The 22,990-nt window shown below is 44.6% G+C and overlaps 1 protein-coding gene across 2 annotated transcripts in view; it reads right to left on the reverse strand.

Annotated features, from left to right (window-relative positions):
* NPAS2 (neuronal PAS domain protein 2) overlaps positions 1 to 22,990 on the reverse strand; it is an 88,108-nt gene that overhangs the window by 16,196 nt on the left and 48,922 nt on the right. For both annotated transcript variants that reach the window (XM_014525066.2, XM_014525067.2), the window contains 6 exons: positions 21,149 to 21,296; positions 19,501 to 19,582; positions 15,531 to 15,672; positions 13,877 to 13,986; positions 13,623 to 13,715; positions 2,455 to 2,601 (listed from right to left, as the gene is read on the reverse strand). In XM_014525066.2, coding sequence (XP_014380552.2) covers positions 2,455 to 2,601; positions 13,623 to 13,715; positions 13,877 to 13,986; positions 15,531 to 15,672; positions 19,501 to 19,582; positions 21,149 to 21,296 — 722 coding nt within the window. The remainder of the gene's footprint in view (positions 1 to 2,454; positions 2,602 to 13,622; positions 13,716 to 13,876; positions 13,987 to 15,530; positions 15,673 to 19,500; positions 19,583 to 21,148; positions 21,297 to 22,990) is intronic.

Consider the following 22,990-nt stretch of genomic DNA (forward strand, 5'->3'; position numbering starts at 1 on the left):
TATAACCTTTGGAATCCTTTCTGGGGCTCTGAAATATATGCCACTTGGCTCAGTCTAGCACAGGGGTGTCCAACCTTTTTGAATGTGGGGCCGGATCATGAACTTTTTATCACCCAGTGGGCTGGTGAGCCATATTCAAGGACCTCACAGGAAGCAGTATCACATCAGGAAGTGATGTCATGTGACCTTTGACACCCATGAAGTTGCAGGACGTGACAATGAAATGGGTCTGGAAATGTGGTTTAAAATCCAAAATAAAAACAATATAAAAGCAACAATGAAATAATACCCAGTGCTTGACTAAAATAAATACTTTTGCTTCTACTCACTTCTCAATGAATGAAAGAAGCATAATGCAGGCTTGCCCTGGGACACCTGGGTGTACAGCACCAGGTAGAGGAAGCTGCGGAGAAGCAGCTGGCTGTTGGCTTCCAGCAGTAGCAGCGAGGAGGAGGAGGAGAAGCAGCGCCTCAGGACGCTGCCTGGCTCCATCCGGGACAAGGAGCCTGGTCTTCACACACAGCCACGTATGTGCAGCCTGCCTCCCTCCTCGCCTGCCTGGTGTGAGCTCACCCGTCCCGGCCTCCATGGCTGCAGTCGGGGGAGCTGAGAGAGGGGCCCTGCTCCCCCCACGGAGAGGATCAGCAGTCACCCGGCAGCCAACTGCCTCGTAGTCCGTGTTTGTCAGTCACCTGCTATGGGGCTGGGGGAGGGACAACAGCATTTACTTTTGTTTCCTGTCGCAGCACCTTGGGCCTCAGAAAACAGCTTGGTGGGCCGCATAGCGGCCCATGGGCCATATGTTGGACAAGCCAGGTCTAGCACATGTCCACTAAGGGACGTTATGAAAGTGAACTGCATTTCAGCATCTCCAAACTAAGGTTGGGCTGGACAGTTTAGAATTGGGAGCCATAACAGGTGCTCAGGTAGCCTCTTAAGTCTTTCGGCTTGAACTCTGTGGGACCCAGGTTGCAAATCTTGTGGGCTACTCCAGTCATTCCATACCCTGGTTAGGCAGCATGCTATGTGCTGAAAAATGTAAGTGAAACTGCACCAGTTTCCCATATATGAGAAGAAAATGCTGTGTGATCTGGCTCATGACGAGAGAGTAATGCTTTGTGCCCAATTAAAAAAAGAGAAAGGGAGAAAATTCTGTCTCTTGACATTCACAATAGCAATAATAATGGCTTTCAGATGTCTGATAGGATTCTGCAATAAAAGGCCAATTAATTGTAGAGATACTTTCAACTCTCATTCATCAAAACCAGTGCAGAGGTAATGGGAAAGGCACACTGATGGCAGACGTTATCTTCCTGTGTTTTGCACAGTGCCAAGATCAATGGGGCTCAAATCCTGGATGGGACCTGCTGTTACTACCGACCCACAATGGCAAAACTTCCACTGACTTGAGCAGGGGCAAGATTTCACCCTTATTCGGATATTACTTGGATATTCAGAGATTTTGTGATGGTGTTTGTGCTCTCATAATCTTATGAATGTGATCATCAGAATGGGATGGATTCATCACAAGTGTAACATGAGCAACCAAACATGATTTCACCCAGTATTTCTAGTTAAATTATCAAGAAGACAGAGGTAATTCTTCCTGCCATTAGAAAACCTCCAAAAGCAATCTGAAAGGTGAGGGGATCTGTTCACTGAGGCTACTTGAGATGTACTGTATTCATACTTGGATTATTTATTTGAAGGGCTATATATAAGTATACCTGCACACTGTATGTAATATGTTTTGTGAAGCAGAATGTGTCAAAAAGATGAGTCCCAGAATGAAAGAGGCTTGAGTCTAAAAGTTCAAATTGGTTTAGTAAAGAACAAACACAAATTAGCATGTGGTCTTTTCAGACTGAAGGATTCACAGGTGGACTTCACCAGTGTTGTGAAAGTGATGAGAAAAGGGCTTTGGGTAAATGTTACCTGTGATATGCTTCCAAGCTGGAGAGGTGGCATAAATTTAGGGAAAAAATGAGAAAGGCAAAGTTGGTTAAAGTATATGGTATGATACAGGGTAAGAAAGAGTAGGGAAGAGATGGTAAGCCAATGCAGAGGTGGGAAGAGACTTGATACCAAGAACTGGTAGCTCAGACTTCAGGTAAAAAGGGAGTGACATGGGGAGGCATGGTGAAAGCACTGATGATTTAACTGGCTCCTTTTACTGGAGCTGCCCAATCTGAAGACACAGTAAATAAGGTACTCTAAAAAGATGTTCTAAGCTGGAAGATTCTTTTCCATTTCATTCCCCTACCCCAAGATTGAGATCTCTTAACATTTCTTCCTTCCTTTTTGCAACTGGCAGATACCTGGAATGACTCCCAAACCAACTGAATCTGTTTTCTCAAACCCAGAATTCTTTGACTGTGAAAATAAACTTACAACCGCCCATTCTCACAGCTGCAAAATCTGAAAATGTTCTGCTCTGCACAGAGGCTGGCTTACTTGTATACTGGAATCCTGAACCAAGCAGAGCTGTTCCTGTATTTTTTGGAGTTCTTCTTGCTGCCACCGAATGTTGGCCTGCAGGATCCGTGTTCGCTGCTCCAGCTGATCCTTGATGGTCTGGAACATGCTAAATTGTGCCGAGAACTTCAAAAGACAAAATAAACAGCCATGTCTTTTTCCCATCATTACAGCAAGGGCTGAGCTCTACACTGTTGCATTCTACAGACAGGACTTGGTTTCTTGATAGCAAAAATATAGTTTGTCTAATGATATTTTGAAATATGATAATATCTAGACACTAAGGAATCTTCTTTATTTTCCATCTCAGGAGTATCTTGTTCAAGTGTTAGATTTCGCAGACATTTTTTGTCAGATGTTAGACTGATGAACACTGCTGTTATTGTTATTTAATTATTTATAAGAATGCAGTATTTGGACGGTGTATCACTGCACAGAAAAAGGCTTAATTGGACGTGGAATTAGTGTAATATTGGATAAACAGGCAATACTAGGTTTGATGCATCACCAGGCAAAGTTATCTCCATCCCACAAAAGTTAAGTATAGAAACACTTAGTGGGAAGCGGGTATATATCCCAAATGAATTATGGTAATAGTAATATTACCAAAGTAGAAATAACAGTGCTACAACAGTTTTTTTCTGCTGATTGTTTCATACTACAGTGTGATTTCCAGCTACAATGTTTAGAAATATCTTCAGTACTGAGATGTCAAACTGGTATTCAAAGATATTTAAAATTTTTACTATATTATTTTCAAACACAACATAAATTAATAGATCTTATGAACTTCGTAGGAGGGAGGCAGTTCTAAATAATTATACAAAATAGAGATCACTGTAATAAAATTTTAAAAGGAAGTATAAGAGTATAGGGTAATTACCTAACAAAATATGGATTCACACTTTGGAGAACATTTAACAGGTAGCATTTAAACTCAGTAACTTTTCCATACTTGGCATATTTCACACTTCTGTCAAACATGCAAGAGAGCCAAGGGGTATCTTTTGATTTCCAGTGTTCAGTCAAACATAACCTTGCTTTAACCAAAAATAGTGGGTTAGTCTAGTAGCTTTTTAAATAGATACATGCCACAAGGCAAAATAATGAAAGGGATCAGATTCTATGAAATCACTGGGGTTCCACTTGCTCACACCATGCATTTCACTTTTTAAATAGCACAACTAATGACAGTAGTAAGAGGGGCAGATTGGGATTGGTTAAATTGTACAGTGTACCAGATTTCTGTGGAGTGAGGCTGAAACAACAGCTGGTCTGTTAGATTCAGGTTTTATGCCTAGAACCTCTTTGCTTTACAGTAATCCCCTGTGTGAAGGAAAGTACCTCCTTCTCTATGTTTCCTGCAGCTAGTACCATATTTACTCAATTCCAAGATGAGATTCCCTCCTCTCTCATTTAACATGGGGAAAAAAGCCCCTCACCTTGTAATTGAGTATGAGGCAGAAGGTGGGGGGTCAGACAGATGTTCAGCTCAGGCTTTAGCCCCAATACTGCATTGGGGTTGGTGTTGCAGCTGCTGATGCCCTCCACTGCATCTGAACCTCTTGCCCAAGGCTGCAGATGGGGATGTGCAGACACAAAAGGTGTGTGTGTGTGGTGGGGGGGAGTAGGTGAGAGGAGAGTCAACAGCAAGGGGCAAGCTGCCTGTCCTCCCACTTGCCACCTGAGAGCCCTACCGCCTGCCCCCCATCTGCTGTACTGCCTTCCACCTTACTGCCCTGTCTACTGCCTGCCCCCTATTGCCTGATCCCCCTACCACTGCTTTCCTCATTAGGGTGTCGGGCTGGGGGAGGAAGAATTTAAGACAATCCTCCAATAATTAGATTCTATACATGGAAAATTATACCAAATGTATACATTTTCCATGTATAGATTCTAATTATTGGGAGGGTCTTCTTAAATTCATGGTCATCTTGGTTTTGGGTAAATACAGTATTTGAAGTATCCATTAAAACTTTCTTAGAGTGAGGAAGAGCATTTTTTAATAATTTTCCTTTATAGCTACATGTATGGAACAAGAGGGGGCTTTACACTAAATCACAGGTTACTGTTTAAGAAGAATTCTTTGCTCAAGGGATCCTTTCCTCTTCTCATATCCATTTAGTATGTTCTGCACTGAACTGAGTTATCACTCCTGAAAAGATCAGTGATAAGATTATGTGGGTGTCACACTTCCCCATTCTGTGAGAGAACCCTAGATGCATACTGGCATAAGCAGGAACCGGGTGTGCCAAGACCCTCCAGGACCTGTCCCTATGTGTTAAAAGAAGGCATGAAAATAATGAAACATGAATTACAATAATTGGAGTATCTTTACTACAGTGCTGATGCCCAGAAGGTTTTTGCTTTTAAACAACAGCCCTGCCTTATGCAGCCCAGAAATTTCCCACAGTTTGTAAATAGTCTCACAAGTCCCTGGAGGGAAGTTTGTATGACTTCTAATTGGTACAGGAAGTGGGAGGCAGGGGCAGGGATAACTTTTCTTCTGTTCCAAAAGTGAAATATTAACCTATTTATATTAACCATGGATGACTAGAACCTTCTGCCATTTGGTGATGAATATAAGTGACTCCGAAGGGGCACCAAATTCTTTTTTCAAGGTTGACCCAGCATTTTTCTAGGGCCCCTTGGTGCCCTGCCATGAAAAGTGGAATTGTACTATCTGGAAACATGTGAACACAACTAATCTTGGCTTCAACATGGCTCTATGAAGGTGGTATAAGCAGGGTACTTATCCTGCTGCTTCTGGCAGGGGGATTTGCTCCTTAAGCAGCTCTTCAGCTACTCTTTCCAACTCACATATACTCTTTAATCCACAAACATATAGGCAAATAAACAAACCATAAATCAAACCATGATGTCTTGTCACAAGCACTCAGAGGGGAACCCCTTTGAATCTGGACCTCAGCACAGCAGCCTCACCCTTTGCTGTCCCAAGCTGTTTTATTCACAGTTAGCTCCTCCTTTCCAAACTGTTTCTTCAGAGTCTCCCTCTGCTCTCCTCTCTGGGACTTTTCAAGCTCTCAGCGGGCATGTCTACATGAGACATTTATTGCACGGTAGACTAATTAGCTGCACAATAAACATTGTGCACCTAAACACGCACCCCAATTACGCCAGAGTAAACTGATTTACTCTGCAGCAGGATAGTGCTTATAGATACAAGTACTATCCTGCTGCAAAGTAAAAAACTCCACAGCAGTGCATGTATAGATGCTGCCCGGCTGGCTGAGGCATGAAGGTGCTTCAGTGTGGGGGCTGCCTGCCAGCTAGTCCTGCAATGAAGCACCCGTGTGCCCCTGCCAGCCCCTCCATAACACCCTGAGTTGGGGGCAGGCTGACCCCCAGAACCACCTGCCAGCTGAACTGGCTCTGACCTGGCTCAACATGCTATGATCCCAGGTGCACATGTAGACACACGATAAGCATCGCAGTTTATTGCAGTGCATCAATACACACGTGTAAACATGCTCAGTGAGTCACTCCCTTAATAGCAGCTTCCCTGCAGCTGCAGCTACTCAATGTGTCTGGCTATCTCCTCTTAAGGGTAGAGATGCCCCCTATTATAGGTGGGTTTTGTAAAATAACTCTTGGAAACTGAAAAACACCTTCAATTCCTTCAAAGGGAACTTCTTGATCCAAAAATTTTGACAGAGAAGAATAATGTTAGGTAAATGGTTCCTTTTAACTCAGAAGTCCTCAAACCATGGATCACTGGCAACATGTTGCTTACAACTTCTTCTAATGTTGTTCACAGCCATAGGAAACCAAAATGCTAAAAGTGAGGTTGATAAGGGAGAAAAAAGTGGGACACTACCCACACTGTGTTACTTGCTCAGTGCTGCCTATGTACCAGTCAAGGCTGGGAAGTGGTGGCCTAATCAATCTATCCAATTTACTTTTAAACTGCTTTGGGAACGGAGCCTAATTTTCCTCCAAAATTTTTACTAAAAGAATAATTGTTACGTTGGGGGATTAGTTTGAAATTTGAATTTGTTGTGCAAAGTCAAAAGCAAAAGATTTTGCTTCTGCTTTCAAATAATTATTCAAAGTTATTTTTAAAGTACATGATCTCAAGTTCAGACAAAATGACTGATGATACCATATGTACTCAATTCCAAGACGAGGTTTCCCCCCATTTAAAATGGAAAAAAAAAAGCCCCTTGCCCTAGAATCAAGTATGAAGCAGTGAGGGGGCTGGCAGCTTCTGTGGCTTCAGCCCCAACCCCAGGTCAGGACCAGAGTTGCTGCAGATGCTGCCTGCACTCCCTGCCACTTCTGCACCCCTTGTTTCTCCCCCATACAGCCTTGGGCCCCTGTCCCCACTCTCCCATCTCCCTCTCTAACCCCCTTCCTCCTGTCCCTCTCCCTGCAGCCTCTGCTCCCCCATTCCTCTCCTTCCCCTTCCTCCCCACTTACCCTTGCTATAGCAGGCTCTATCCCAGCTCCAACTTGGAGCATAGAGCATGGGTCCAGCCTGGCCCTGTAGCAGCAGTCCTGCTGAGGCCATGCTCCATGCTGCAGTTCAGATGGAGCCTGCTGGCACCAGAGCAAAAGAAAGTGGGGGGGAGAGAGGAGAGGGGCAGGAGAGAGCAGAGCCAGGGGCGGGCAGAAGCAGCATAAGGGGGAAGATGGGGGTAAGGAGGGAGTATGGGGGTGATGGGAGTGGGGGCCTGAGGCTGCTGGGGTTGGCTGGCACGATGGGGGGGATAAGTTGATGACGGGCAAGTTGCCTGCCCCCCACCTGCTCCTATTGTCTCCTCCACCACCTGATCTCCACTGCCTGCTGGGGGCCCCTACCACTGCTTTCCCCACTGCAATGAGGGAGGAGGATGAATTTAAGACAACCACCCCCAATAATTAGACTGTATACATGGAAAATGAGAACAAATGTATACATCTTCCATGTACAGAATCTAATTACTGGGGAGGAGGGTATCTTAAATTCAGTGTCGTCTTGGATACGGGTAAATATGGTATTTTCTTCTTTGTTTTATATTTCATGTGGCTTTTTTATGCTAGTGCATGAACACGTGAGCTTGCCTGCAAAAAGGAATCAGTTAAGAAAAAAATTAGCATCGTCTTTTTTTGTTTGTTTGACTGGTTTTATTTTCTCCACTCCTGTGACTCAGCTGCATTACATGCTAACCATGCCACCTCCCAGAAAAACTCCAGAAAAAACTCCTGTTGTTTTTGTCACAGGAAAGGATAGCAGCAGTGGACCTGTGCCTTGACATATTTGCCGGAGGTTGAGCAGCTGCTCAACTAGCAATGAAAAAAGTTCTAATTGTTCAATAAATTATAGAGCTCAACTTAAGATATTCCAAAGTAAACACTTTATAACCTTCACCCTGTCATCAGCAGTTGATTATAACATTTCCAAGTTTCTGAGGTATACTGAGAAAAATGAAAACCATAGAAGTACCAGCTTTCCAGACACTAATATAACCTCAAATACTGCCATCCATGAAATCTCACAGATTTTCTTCGTCTAGTTGCAGAGGATCATCAGTTTGTTCAGTATTTGGTTTCTTAAAATGAAAGACAGTAACATTTTTATTGTGTTTTAGGGGAATTTTTTTTAGAGTGAATAAGACACATCAACTAATTTTTAAATGGAGAGAATTTTGATTTTAAGCTGGACATTTGCATTCCAACTACTTCTGGTTACAATTGTGCTTTAAGGTTTATTTAAAAAAACCCTAGATAATAAGCCATTCAGAACTTAAAACTTAGCATGAGACAAAAATGTTTGTTTGAAATAAATCCCAAAAGGGTAAAACATAGAGATCCCAAGCCTCATTTACGTGGCTCTGGCAATGTAAAAGGCACCTTAAAGTTGGTGTAAATTTCATCTAGCAAATAGTGTAAAGGAGAACCAGACATATCAGGTTTTGTGCCTTGAGCAGCAGTATAACTTTTTGAAACACCTATGCAATAAAAGATTCTAGGAATGCAAGAAGACAAAGTACTGCCAACTCTTAGTAAACACCCTGGCATCCTTAGGGCAGAGTAGTAGATTATTACAGGCGATCAAATTCAAAAGCCATGAGTTTATGTCTCACTTCTTAAACTACTGATAAATAATCAACTAGCAAGTTAAGAACATTTTTTTTATTCTGGAAAGCATGTGTGCATGGATTTCGTTGTTCATTCGTTTAATGCTGATACAAACAAAGGACAAATTATGGTCTTTTTAAATAATTGATTTTCTCCCCCTAGGCTGACATGCTCATTATTTTAGGGGTGAGGCACAAAAAAGAATTAATAATTTATGAAAACTGCCCCGTTCTGTGGAGAATTACTACCCTTTTCTGGAGATAGCTTTTGTATAGGGTAAATGTGACAGCAACCTCATCTGAAAGGTAGTGGTGCTCTATTTACTGGTCTTAGAATTACTAATATAGGGGAAAAATCCTGCCTCTTGAACTTTTCTAGAGGTATTGTTGTGATCAACTGAGCCTAGCTGCCAGTGAAAAGGATGAGTATGATATCAGCACTGAGATAGTTTGGAATTGGTCTTTCAATTTGATCAAAATTCAAAGGGACTGCACCTATAGCAGCTCGACTGGATTCTACTCTGAACTGAAGGATGGAACACAACTGGGAAACCAGTACCTTTTGTTTCAATGTGGATGGCAGGATAGGTAGGTGTGGTGGGAAGTAAGTCAGACAGCATGTCTCCAGGTTCATTTATGAAGGAGGAGGATATATGATAGGGGTGGACAATTATATGGGCTGGAGGGCCACTTAAGGAGTTTTGGTGAGCTGTTGGGGTGGGGAAATTAATCCTATCCAGCCTGCTGACCACTACCAGGAGTCTGGGGAAGAAGGGCTGTGACCCATGCTGCTCTGCTCTGTCACAGCCGGGGCAGGCTGGGTAGCATGCAGACTTCTCTGTGCCCACATGCTGTTGGCACTACACAGTCCTGCATGGGATGGGGCACAATGCAGTGTGCCAAGTAGCTGCCCTGCCTCCGTGTTGTTTCATAGTTTCATAGTAGCTAGAGTCAGGAGGGACCTGATTAGATCATCTAGCCTGACCCCCTGCCACAGGCAGGAATGAATGCTGGGTTTACAAGACCCCAGACAGGTGATCATCTAACCTCTTTTTGAATTTGCTCAAGATACGGGCGAGGACCACTTCCCTAGGAAGTTGGTTCCAGATTCTGGCCACCCTAACTATAAAATATTGCCTTCTGATCTCTAACCTAAACCTATTTTCCATCAGCTCATTACCATTGTTCCTTGTCACCCCAGGTGGTGCTGGGAAGACTAGGGCTCTTTGCTGATGATCTCCCCTGATGAGTTTGTAGGAAGCCACCAGGTCCTCCCTCAGCCTCCTCTTGCTGAGGCTGAACAGGTTCAGGTCCCTCAGTCTCTCCTCATAGGGCCTGTCCTGCTGCCCTCTCACCAAGTGGGTGGCCCTCCTCTGAATTCTCTCCAGCCTGGCCACATCTTTTTTAAAGTGCGGCTCCCAGTACTGGACGCAGTACTCCAACTGCAGCCTGAGCAAAGTCACATAGAGGGGGAGTATCACCTCTCTGGACCAGCTTGAGATGCATCTTTGGATGCATGACTAGGTACGGCTGGCCTTGCTGGCTGCGGTCTGGCATTGGTGGCTCATGTTCATCTTGGAGTCAATAATGACTCCAAGATCCCTTTCCACCTCTGTGCTTTCAAGAGGGGAACTCCCCAGCCTGTATGTATGCTGTGGATTCCTTCTCCCAAGGTGCAGCACCCTGCATTTGTCTACGTTGAACCCCATCCTATTCTCATCTGCCCACTTTTGTAGCCTGTCTAAATCTAGTTGCAGCCTCTCTCTCCCTTCAAGTGTGTCCACCTTGCCCCACATCTTAGTGTCATCAGCAAACTTGGACAACGTGCTTTCAACCCCCTCGTCCAAGTCGCTGATGAAGATGTTAAACAGTGCAGGCCCGAGGACCGAGTCCTGGGGGACCCCACTGCTCACATCACGCCAGGTTGAGTATGACCCATCCACCACTACTCTCTGGGTGTGCCCCATCAGCCAATTTTTTACCCATCCAACTGTGTAGGCATCAATGCCACAGTCGCCTAATTTACTAATGAGAATGGGATGAGAGACAGTGTCAAAGGCCTTCTTAAAGTCTAGAGAGACTACGTCCATGGCAACACCATCATCCAAGGATTTAGTTACTTGGTCATAAAAGGCAATCAGGTTCGTCAGGCCACTGATGGGCCACTGCATCACACCAGGAAAGTTGGGGATGGCTAGCCCAGGCTGAGTCCCACACCCCACCCAACCACGCCCAGCAAGCATTAGTGGCACTGCGGTGGTAGCAGCAGTGGCAACAGTTCATCACAGTGAGTGAGATGGCTACTTGGTATGCTGCATCATGCTACATCCTGAGAGGGGCTGGCTACCAGTAGTCACGGTACCAGTACTGCACAGCCAAAGCACCAAAAGGAATCCAGGCAGGGGGTAATAGATGCAGGGAGGAGGGCCAAGGAGTCTGTGCGCTATGTGGCTAAGCTTGACCCTGCCTGCTGCAGAGAAGAGTGGCCCAGGGCGCAGTCCTCCCTTCTCTTGGCAGCGGCAGCCAGGCACGTCGGATAGGATCAATTGGTGGGCTGGATATGGCCCTCAGTCTGTATTTTGCCCACCCCTGATATAGGATGTTAAGAGGAAAATACCCTTCCAAACATATATTTAAAAAAAATAAAAAATTTAAGGCCCCCTCTACCTGTGCAAGTAAAGGCACGATGGGATCTAATGCGTGATTCATATAATCATGCCTCCTGCCCTGCCACATGTGCATAGCAGGAAGAGCAATCGTGGGATTACTTGTTAGATCCTATGTACCTTACTGCTGGTGCAGCGGGAGCCCAATCCCAGGCTCCCCTTGGACTGCCAAAAAGCAAGCTCTCACAGCTAGGAGCCTTCCACACCCCATTTGAGAGGCTCCCAGCTGTGAGCCCCACGCATCCCCAGGACAGAGGGGAATCACTGTGGTGATGCCCACTCCCCAGGGGTGCATGAAACTCTCAGAGTAGGAGGATTGCTGCAGGGGTGATCCCTCCATCCCAGGGGTGTGTAGAACACTTGAAGCAGGTGAGTCACCAGAGGGGTAATCCCCCAATCCTGGGGTTGTGTGAAACCCCCGGGGTGGGAGGATCACTACAGGGCGATCTCTATTGCAACCCCCTGTGGTGATCTCCCTGCCCCCGGGGTGCGTCAAATCCCTGGGGGCAGGAGGATCGCCCCTGCAGGATGGGTGGGGTGCTGCTGAGACCCAGACTCTGCAGCTGCTAGGGTTGAGAGTCCCTAACAGTTGTAGGACTCACGCCTAGGTGGACAAGGTGCAGTCCTATGGCTGGGAGCTGTATCAGCTGACAGGAGTCCCAGAAAAGTGAGTATTGCATGCTGGTGTGGAGTCATGTGGAAAATATAAAAAAAAAGAGAAATGGGATTTTGTTACTTTAAATCAGAAGTCCTCCAGGACTTCTTGGGTATAAGCTCCAAAGGGATAAGGTACACATCTGAAAGATGCAAGGGCAGCAGAGCCTTATTAGCAGCTTCTATGGCTGTGCGAAATTTCGGGAGTCGTTTAATTTCGGAGGTGTTTCAGGCTGTTTCAGCACCCAAAACACTAAATCCGAATCAAAATGGAAGCCTCAGAAACATCTCCAAAACAAAATAAGGCGTCCAAAATGTTTTGGAAATGTTTCAGAACATTTCAGAGTTTCGGAGCTGGGCTTACAGGGAAACAGCTGTATGTTGCTCCCCTGCTGCGCAACTCAGCTCCACAGGGAGCAGAGATCCACGCCAGGGGTATCCTCACCGCCGCTGCCCACCCTGCACTGCCCTGGCGATGTAAGAACTGCACGGGGCGAGCAGCAGTGGTGAGGAGACCCCGACGTGGATATTTGCTCTCTGCGGAGCCAGGTTGTACGGCAGGGCATGCTAGTCCCTGCTGCGCGACCTGGCTCCACAGGGAGCAGAGATCTGGGGCAGTGTGGGGAGGGCAGCAGCGGTGAGGAAACCCCTGGCATGGATCTCTGTTCCCTGCAGAGCCAGGTTGCATGGCAGGGATCAGCAGACTTGCTTGCCACTCTGTGCTGGTTCCCTGCCTCGTTACTCAGCGTGACACGGATCAGAGATCCACGTGGGTGTCTCCTCACCTGCACGGAGGGCACCGGCCTTCCCCTTCCCCCGGACAAGCCACCACACCCCGTCCTGCTCCTGGCTGGGGCCCCACAACCCCCCCCCGGCCCCAAGCCCCGCCCGGCTGGGTAGGGCTGTGAAAAGCTTCTCTTGCAGCCTGTTTGAAACAGATTCAGAGGGGATTCAGCAGAGCTGAAACAGATTTGACTGAAACAAAACAGGACAGTGATCTGAAACACTGAAATGAATCACTGTCCTCCGAAACGGCTGAATCTGAAACCGAATCGAAACACAGCCATTTCACACAGCCCTAGCAGCTTTCCCACAGCTGCAGCTACTTAACAGAGCTGGTTACTCCTTCTTAAGGGGACAGACCCCCCCTGTTAACAGGTTTTTAAAATAATTTCTGGAAACTGAATTATAGGGGAGGTCTATGCCATCATCTCTTGGAAAACTTTGGAAGGGCTGAAATAACGTGACAGAAAAATGCAGTATTTAACTGTACTCCTTCAAACCCAGTGCTAATATAGTGTTGGCAGGCCAGGAAGATAGTTGAGTTCTTCGATCCTTGCCAGTGAAGCCCAATAGTAACATCAGTCTCTAGTTAGCATGCTCACTGGTAGGGACATACTCAAGGAATGGGCTTTGTTGAACATGTTTCTTCTGTTCTGCCTGCTGCTGCATCAGCAAAGCAAAACAGACAGTAGGACTTTTTTTTTTTTAAAGACAGATTAGTGTTTTGTTTTGTTTGTTTTTTAATATGTTCAGGAACAGATTGAAACATGTAAATAAGTGTGTGGGCATAATCCAGAGATCACTCCCACAACATTCTAGCTGTTTTAGAGCAGGTAAAATTTTGGATCTAAATTGACAGGTTCCCTATAAAAAAATTTGGACTATATTCATTCCTCTAGCTCACAAAATGGGAAAACATAAGATTGTTAAGCAAATGTATATTAGTTTCAAATCACCAGCTCACCTGTGCCATAGGAGTAGGCTGATTTTGCAAAGCTGCCTGGGGCAGCAGCTGCTGTGGGAGAAGTTCACATGATGGCTGAGAAGGCAAAGATGCCTAGGTTTAAAAAAAGAAAAAGCTTTATTCAGTGCACAACTACTCCAAATCTCAGGTCACCTCCTAAAGCAATGGTTTTTCCTATTAAACTAGTACATGGCACATTGTCCGGTAACTTTTCATCTAAGACTTCTTGGCTTTAAGACCATGTGTAAAGGTACCTGAAGTGTGGTAGGCTGACTGAGTCTTTTTATGGCCAAATCCTGCTGTATGCTGGGTGCTCTTTGTAGGGAAGGAGTGGTAGACTCTGTGATCAGCTTTGTTGGTGTAGCTGTAAGAGAATATATAGTAAGATCTTGCATGCTGAAGTATCACCACTGCTTAAAATCAGACTCATGATAAGATGTGATCAGAAATTATATAGATGGAGTCAAATTCCCAGTAAAGTCAAGGATGACCTTTCTACTGACTCTGCTTGACATGTGAATTAGGCTTATAAGAAGGATGATGGTAAAATGGACCAGATTCTCAGCCCGTTTAGTGGAACAAAAGGCCCAAAAAGCTGTCTTTTGCATAGGCAAATCCCTTGCTAGTGCAGACTTAGACTATGGCACAATATTTGAGGGATTTATAGGTGCATCAGGGGTATAGTTAAAGTTCCTTGAGTGCCAGCAACCCTGGACCAGTATAATAGCACCTGGACACTGCTATGCTGTTAGAAGTCAGAGCAGTCTGAAGCTCCCCAGTTGATGATTTCATATTTAGAGAGCACAGCAACCACTACGATTTTCTAGCCTGACTTGGTGTATAACACAGGCAGCTATATTTTCACTAATAATTCTTGAATCAACTTCTGGTTGGGTTAGAGCAGCTCTTTTAGTAAGATATTTTATCTAGAGGTAAACACTTGGAGGGAAGATGAAGCCGTTTCCTTTAAACAGTTGTACGAATGGTTAATTACCCTCTCTCCTAAAAATGTATGCCTTATTTCTAGTCTGTAGTTCTCTAGCTCCTACATCTAGCCTTTGAATCTCATGCCTTTTTCTGTGTGACTGAAGAATGCTCTGTCAGAAATTTCCCCCTCAGAATATTTCAACCATGACCTAAGCCTTCTCTTTAATAAGTGAAATAGATTGGCCTGTTCTGTCTCTTGCTATCAGTCGTGCTCTTTAGAACCTGAAACATCTTTTATCTGTTTTTTTTCTTTTATGACCCTTCCAACTTTTCAACATCCTTACTGAAGTACAGACATGGTATTCTAGTCATGGTCTCACCCAGTACCATACACAGAAGTATTACCATTTCTCTACTCCTACTCAAAATTTGCCTCTTTATATACCCAAGAATTCTGTTAGTTCTCCTTGCCTCCCCACCTTGCCTGGGGAGCTTATATACACCCCTCTACATATAATCTATATTCTTTGCTTTAAGATACGTGTTGATACTTTTGGCTGTGTTAAAAAAAATCATGAATAACTTCTGAATTTAGCCTAGAATTTCAGAACTGTCCAGCTCAGAAGTTTATTGACTTCCAGGATGATACAGCATGTGATAGCTGGGAACTGTGCCCAGCAATTTTTGTCTTAGGAACAAAAATGCTCCTTATCATAGAACTTATGAACAGCAAGTATCATGACTAGCATCACTTTTCCCAAAGCTAGATAAATTACTATATTGGATTCTGGACTCTCCCATCTTATATTGTACATGAAATACCCATGTGTGGGTGACAGATTTGAGACACATGTTCTCATTACCATCAGCATCTTTCCACTAACTTCACTAACATAAGTGATGCACCTTGTCCCCTTTTCTCCTTGGCAATTTGGTTATTTTATAATACAACAATAACACTAACTCAGGCACATCACTCACCTGCAGGGTCAGACCTGGGTGTGTGGGAAGATTTGTGTGAGCTCCTAGATGATACAGAGGTTGTCCGACTTGTGTTAAGAACTGAGGCACCTATTTCAAGTGCATTAAAGTGCTGTTCAGGATCCAGGCTTGACCCATTATCCTAAAATTACAAAAAAAGTAACAATGACACCTATAAGGGTATGATGTTTTGTCCAGTATATAACCGCACCTAGAGGTCAGAGCTTCAGCTGGTGTTAACTGACTTTCATACAGCTGTTTCAATTATCACCAGCCAAAATTGTAGGCAAAAGTGTCTATGGCGGTGGTTGGCAGCCTGTAATAAGCCATGGGCTGGAACCTGGCTCTGGTCTAATGTGTGCCAGGTGGCTTTGGCAGCATGTCAGTGATGGTGGGGATGCTTTCCCCGCATCCTGCTGAGGCACTGTCTTCTAGCCCCACCACCCCAGCTCCATTCAGGTTCAGCTTCCCAGCTGGTGGGAAGCTATGCTGAGGCTGGGTTGCTGCAAACTGCATGCATGCTGCTCATGCTTCTTTTTCCTCTCCCTCTCCCCACTCTCCTGCCTTGCCTTCCAGCTGCAGCACAGAAACAGTTGGAAGCTGCAGGGCTCCAAACCAGCTCCTCTATCTGCACCTGTGCCAGGACCAAACAGTGAGGAGCTGGGCTGGGGTGGGGGGACAAGGGGAAGTGGCTGCAGTGTAGGTGCAGTTGCTGCTTCTCTCTGTGTACCGTCCCTCTGGCTTCAGCACACATGCGGCTTACAGCATGCAGAGAGCTATGCTGGGGTTGGGCAGCTTCCAACTGTGCCTGCGCTGCAGCTGGGAGGCACAGCAGGGCAGGTGAGGAACAGAGAGAGGCAGTGGCAGATATAGGGGAGGCAGACAAAGTCTGCACTTCCCCGGTGCCAGCACAGCCCCCCACTATCTGGAAACTGAGCTCACATGCAGCCAAGGAGCAGGATGGAGGCCATATGTTGCTGACCCCTGGTCTACGACATCTCCTTTTATTGTCTCTTCTAGATGCATATAAATTAGATTTACTCGGTTTGAGATGTTGCAAGCTATTGCCCTGTCATTTGGGGGCAATTCACTCCAGTGAATTGCATAGTCTTTCTTTCACCTTGTGTGGGAAGTGACCAAAACTGGAACCTCTCAGATCTATCAGGTAGTGCAAAAAATTGGACGTTTCTGTTCTTCTGGAGGAAAGTTTCTTACAGTTTCAGGAAATATGTACGTCTGTGTGTTAGGTTGAACTGGCATTTCTATATGAACCCTGTTTTTCCAGGGCTAGGGACAGATATTACACATAAACTGGTTTAAGTGATCAGAAACTAGTTTAAACCTGTAACAGAACAGACATTCAGTGCACATAAATCAGCTTCAAAATGGCCAAAACCGGTTTGAGATAAACCTGGCTGAATGTAGTATCAGACTTAACTGATTTGGCTCAGACCAGTTTATGTACTGTCTATTCCAGACCCCTTGCTGGTTTAAGTTAAACCAGACTCCCCCAGGAACCCAGCATCCTCTCTGGGATGGGCAGGGCTCTCTTCTCCACAGCAGGGCTGGCCCTTCCCCTCTGCTCCCTGGCTGCAGCTCTGGCAGAGAGCTGCAAGCACAGCAGCATCTGCTTGGCTTCCTCCTGCTCTCCCCCTCCCCTCACCACTAAGCAGGGATCTCCCATTCCCTCTGCCTTACACAGACACCTCTCAGCCTTAGCTAGCAGACCACATGCTGGCTATGGTCCGTGCTGTGGCAGACAGCAGTGTCAGTTTAAGTGTTTTTGGAGCTAATCAACAGCGCAGATGGTAATGTCTCTCTGTTCCTTCTTTAAGAAGAGTTTGAACTAATGATAGAGGCTGTTTGTTTTCTGATGGGGTGATAAATGGTGATAACAGATCTGATAACTGCTCTGTTATCAAGGGAAGGGGGAACCCCTCCCTAATCCTGCTGGGGCCTGGCCACACCCCACTCAGGTCAGTCCTGTGGAAGGGAAGGGAGGGCTGCTCTAGCACACCCCCAACTTCTAGCCTGAGCCACTGCAGACATGTGCCTGCATGTCTGGGATGTTTGTGTAGTTACAAAGTGATTTAGCTTAGCCAGGTTAGACTAACCTGCAAAATTTGAATGAATTCAGGCTCAGGCTTTTTGAATGTCTGTCCCTAGCTCAGCTGTAATGAAACTTGAACCGTATCCATTCCAGTCTGGAATTTAGCACAAAAGTCAACACAGGAGTGAATTCACTAACAGTAGTATAAATATGTTTTGAATTAGGAAATTTTAGATGTTTTTTGTGCACCAGCATCATCAACAATCCCTCTCAGTCCAGAAAGACTGTTTTCCATGATTGTCTTATCTGTGGGTTCAAAGACGGCTGACAAGGTCTAGCTGGGATCAACAGACCATTGCAGCTTGGGCACATGTTTCCGTGCAAGGTGGGTTATTCTAGGTTCTTGATTTGGTCCATGATATTCTGTTTCTACCACTCAAACTTTTCCATATCCTGTTGTCATCATCAGGTTTCAAAGTGCTGAGACCGTTGCAGCAGACTTTTCCTCCATTTGGGGCGGTCCTGGGGGATACTCTCCCATGAGTTGATGTCAATGTTACATGTTTTTCAAGTTGGCTGTGAGGCTGTCTTTGAAGCACTTTCTCTGCCCTCCTCTTGAGCATACACCTTGAATAAGCTGGGAGAACAAAACTTCCTTCAGGAATCTGGAGTTGCACACCCGGATGACGTGGCTGGCTCAGTGAAGTTGATGTCAGATGATCATTGCCTCAATGCTTGTGCTGTTTGCTTGTGAGAAGATGCTAATGTTGGTGCTATCTTCCCACTGGATTTGAAGTATGTTCCGCAGGCAGCACTGATGGTATTTCCTCAGTAGCTTGATATCTGTACCTGTATGTTGCCCACATCTCAGCTCCATACGGCAAGGTGGGGGTTTTAGATCTGATGTTGAGATCTTCGAACACCCATTTCCTCAGGCCTCCAATGGCTGTACTTGCGCATCTGAGGCAATGTTGGATTTCTTTATTGATGTCAGACTTCTGTGAGAGATGTCTTCTGAGGTATGGGAAAACTCAGCATTCTCCAGAGTCTCACTGTGAATGTGAATTACCAGAGCTTGGGACTGCTCATTAAGAGCTTGTTGGTGAAGGACCTTAGTCTTCTGAATGTTAAGCATCAGTCTCATTTTCTCGTATGCCTCGGTAAAGACGTCGATTATTACCTGAAGGTCTGCTTCTGAGTGAGCACATGCTACAGCGTTATCATGGAGCTTGATGACTGAGGTCCGTGTTCTTCATTTTGGCTCAGTCAGCTGTGATTAAACAGCTTACCAACCCTTCAGTAGTTTAGCCCCACTCTGACTGGAAGCTTGTTGGTGGTCAGATGTAGCATCATGGTAAGGAATATTGAGAAGAGTATTGGAGTGATGACACACCCTTGATTAACTCCCATCTTAACCTCAAAGGGATCTGTGATAGATCCATTATTGAGAACCGCTGCTTGCATACCATTATGGAGCAGGCAAAATTACGCACAATTTGTACATAATTGTGCATTAATAAACAACTATTGTATGTTCTATATTAAAATGCAGGATGCAGTTCCCTGGCAAGATGAGTTATTGTCAGAAGATCATCTAAGCACCCCCAAGAAGAGTCTCATTCATAAAAATGAGACTCTTAGTCAAAGATGTAACACTCTGTCAAGGAGGAATGTTGAAATTTATATTGCCACTGCTCGTGTCTTTAGTGTTTCACAGTGAACTCTGATTTCCAAGTCTGTCAGTTTTATGAGCATTTCCAATTCACTTAAATATCTGTTTGAGAGATCAGTGAATTCTGAAGTACAAAAGTTATGGAATACACCTAAATCTGTAGGGCTAACAGGACTCTGAAGCTGTTAGAACAAAAATGAGTCACAATTGCCAACATGGACCCTATATACACACACATTTGGTTGTACCTTTAGTGCTGAAGAGACAACTTCTGAGGACCCTTCTTCCAAGCCCAATTCTTGTCTCCTTTCTACTTGAACATCTGCATAACTGATTGGAAAATACAGCTGTATGTGAGTAACAGCAATACACTGTCATATTTTATTGAATGTACTTTAAATACAAGGAGCAGCATTAAATGTTATTGACACTCATTAAAGGATAAATAAACAAGTAAAAATCATGAAATCAAGTTGTGTTGTACTGCCTATCATTTGAAGGGCTAGTTTTTTGTTTTCAATTTCTGTTTCATCTTTCTATTCAAAAACAAAAAATAATATTAAACGCAATTAAGATTGAAAATGTGTTTTGGGAGCCAAGATTACACCACAAAGCCATGTTACATTTTTTTCCCACAATGTTCTACAGTTTTTTCAAAGGATCAAATACAGTTAAACCTCATTTGAACAACCCTTGTTTATAACAAAACTGCTTTTAGCAATCACAACACCGAGAACCGACTTTTCCATCATAGTGAAGCAGCAAGCTGACCAAACCAATTACAGTGAGCACCTTCTTTAGTGAACTTTTCTCTCAGTCCCATGGGGTTTCATTATAATGAGGTTGTACTGTATGAGAACACTGGGAATGAACAGCTATGGACCTCCTAATTTCCTGACGGCTACATGACCCCTCATCACTCACGTTCATCCTACTATTTATTGAGATCAGAATCTGTAAATCCCCAACATGGTGAGTGCTTCAACCAACCCCCTATTATTAGGTGACGGGGGGTGAGAGTCTACCAGGTAATGGACATCATAGGGCTACTTGCAATGGCCTTATGGACTGATGTCTCAAGGTTAACTGTAGCAGGCAATGGAACATGACCTCAATACCTTGGGAAGTTTTAAACCCCCAGAACATTAGAGTTTTATTTGCTCTGAAACACATTCTGAGCTTTACTTGGCTATACTGTCAGATCCTTTCCAAACAACACTTGGAATATCCTGTTGCTAGCTTTGCATTTACACCCATACACTGCACTGCACTATTTATAAATTTGTGTGTCTCATACCCTGTTCAGCTGAACAAAGCTCAGGAAGAAGGGAAGGGATGAAACACTTTAAGCCACCTTTCTACTCCCCCTATTCACAAGCCACCCTGGGACTGCTTCAATTGTTGTATGGCCACCAATGACCCCTAGGGGTGTCCCACCAGCCAAGAACAGGTGGAAAGCTTCAGTACTCTGGCCTCAGCTTCTTCTTCCCAACTAAACCCAATGAAGCATTCTATTGTCATGTCAGCGGCCAAATACCCAGCATGGAAAGCACCCGACAGGGTCTCATTTGGTTGCAATGCTGCACTTGCTGCCCCTTTATATCTTGGGAGATGTAAAAAGGTGACAAAATGCAAGTTAAATTGTGGCCCCTGATTTTCAGATCTAATAGCAGACAAATGAACTTTGTTCTCATGAGGTATAAAATGAGGCTTAACATGATCACTTTTGTTTAATGAAGTTATTTTCTCTACAGACCTCATCTTGTCACATGAAAGGCATGTTCACATTTATAAGAGGAATTTACGAGATAATTAAAACATCCATAGTTTTCTTTTAATCCTTAGAGTCTGACAAGATTACAATGATAACAAATATCACTAAGTCATTTTCCATACCTTACTACCATGTGTGTGCATACAATGAACTCTGGCTTGGAGTTCCACTGATGATAGGTGATATAGTAATGGGTCTGTAACCAGATCCACTGCTGTCCTTTGGTCAGAAAACGATAACAACAAGACTTTCCCTTGCCAAACTGCATCACTGTTAGTAGAAAATGTACACTGCATATATAACAAATTTTAAGAAGTGAAAATTATCTTTTAAAAAAGTACTAAATAATTCTATAGTTAAATATCTTGTACACCACCATCTTTCCGTCTGTGAAATGTCTTCTATATAGCAATATAAACATAAAGAGCACAAACATAACTTATATATATAACTTTTTCTCTGTTTTAAAGGTTGCTCATATCACAGCTAATTAAGTACCTGGCATTGATTTCTAAGTGTGAAAGAGTTGAATGCCATAGCAGAGAAACACAGGATATGAAAGTTTGAAAAGGTGAGACAAATTCTGTGTAGGCTGAAAACCCAAGGAAACCCACTGACTTTAGTGGTGCAATAAGATTGAATGTAATATTTAGCCTTTATTATAAACAGGGAGGTAACAGTTTGAAATTGAAGGGAATTGCCCAGTCAAGAATTCTGCATTTATAAGAATGACAAACCTAAATGTATAAACTTCTTTGGACCAAGTACATCCCTTACTTATCCTGTGATATCAAGGGCTTTGGTACTGAGCCTTGTAAATTAATGTCAACATTTAAAATATTAATTCTGACTGGATAATTCCACTCCTCAGAAGGGTAATACTATATTTTCTCAAATATAAGACAACCTCCCAATGATTAAATGGAAAATTTATCCGTTTGTCATAATTTTCCAGGTATGGAATATAGTAACTGGAAGTTTGCCTTGAATTTCCCATGAATTTTCTGTGCTTCAGCAGGGAAAATAAATCCGGGGGGGGGGGGCCCTGCAGCCCCTTTCCCCCCCTCCTTACTGTCAGACCCTGATTTCTCTGATCACATGGAAGTGAGGCACAAATTTGAAAATACTGCCCTTGTAATAAAGTACTTGATCAATTTGCAAATAAGTGAATTATCAGTCTGGGTTTTTTTTGTTTTTTAATTTTGTCTCTCAGGCCAAACTAGCCAAATAAGTTCCGAATTCTATCGAGTGAGTGGAGCACATTCAAGTCTGTGTAGCGCTACCAGCAGTAAGTATCTGTAAGTATCCTACCTCCCACACACTTTAGCTTGGGGCTTCAGATATGCCAAATCCATGGCAGGCATCCTATGTGCAATCCCCAAGCCTGGAGGCCTTTGGGTTCAGATGCCCCCTAGTCTCACTTGCCCCTAGCCAAAAGGCTATAGGAGTAAGCTGGAGGGAGAGCCTGCGAGCAATTCCTCATCACCATAAATTGTGTAGCCGAGATCTTCCTACTGGGCGGTTATAGTAGGCTGTTGCAGGGGTACCCGTCACAGTACGATGGACAGGTCTCCACCTTCAACTACACCAAGTCATTCAAGGCTGGGAAAAAGGGGATCTCTTCTTCCAGGTGTGTAAAACCACCTGGGCAGAAACTATCATCATGGTATCTCCCCTGCCAGGTATGTAGATCAGTATCAGTATGTTTGCCTAATATAGGTCATACTAGCCAATTGCCCCTCAGGAATGACGGGGGTGAGGGGAGGGGGGAGCATGCAGGGACGGAGCCCTGTGGCCCACCCCCCCCATCTGGGCCCACTCCCCCTTTAACTCCTGCTGCTTGGGGTCCAGGCTCGGGCTGATCTGGTAGCAGTGAAGGAACAAGAGGAGCGGGCTTGGAGCTGATGGGGGTAGGGGGAGGTAGGTGGAGTGGAGCCAGGCCAGGGCCCGAGGAGGGGAGGAGC

The sequence above is a fragment of the Alligator sinensis genome, unplaced genomic scaffold (genome assembly GCF_000455745.1).
Source record: "Alligator sinensis unplaced genomic scaffold, ASM45574v1 scaffold462_1, whole genome shotgun sequence".
In the NCBI taxonomy this organism is placed as follows: domain Eukaryota; kingdom Metazoa; phylum Chordata; order Crocodylia; family Alligatoridae; genus Alligator; species Alligator sinensis.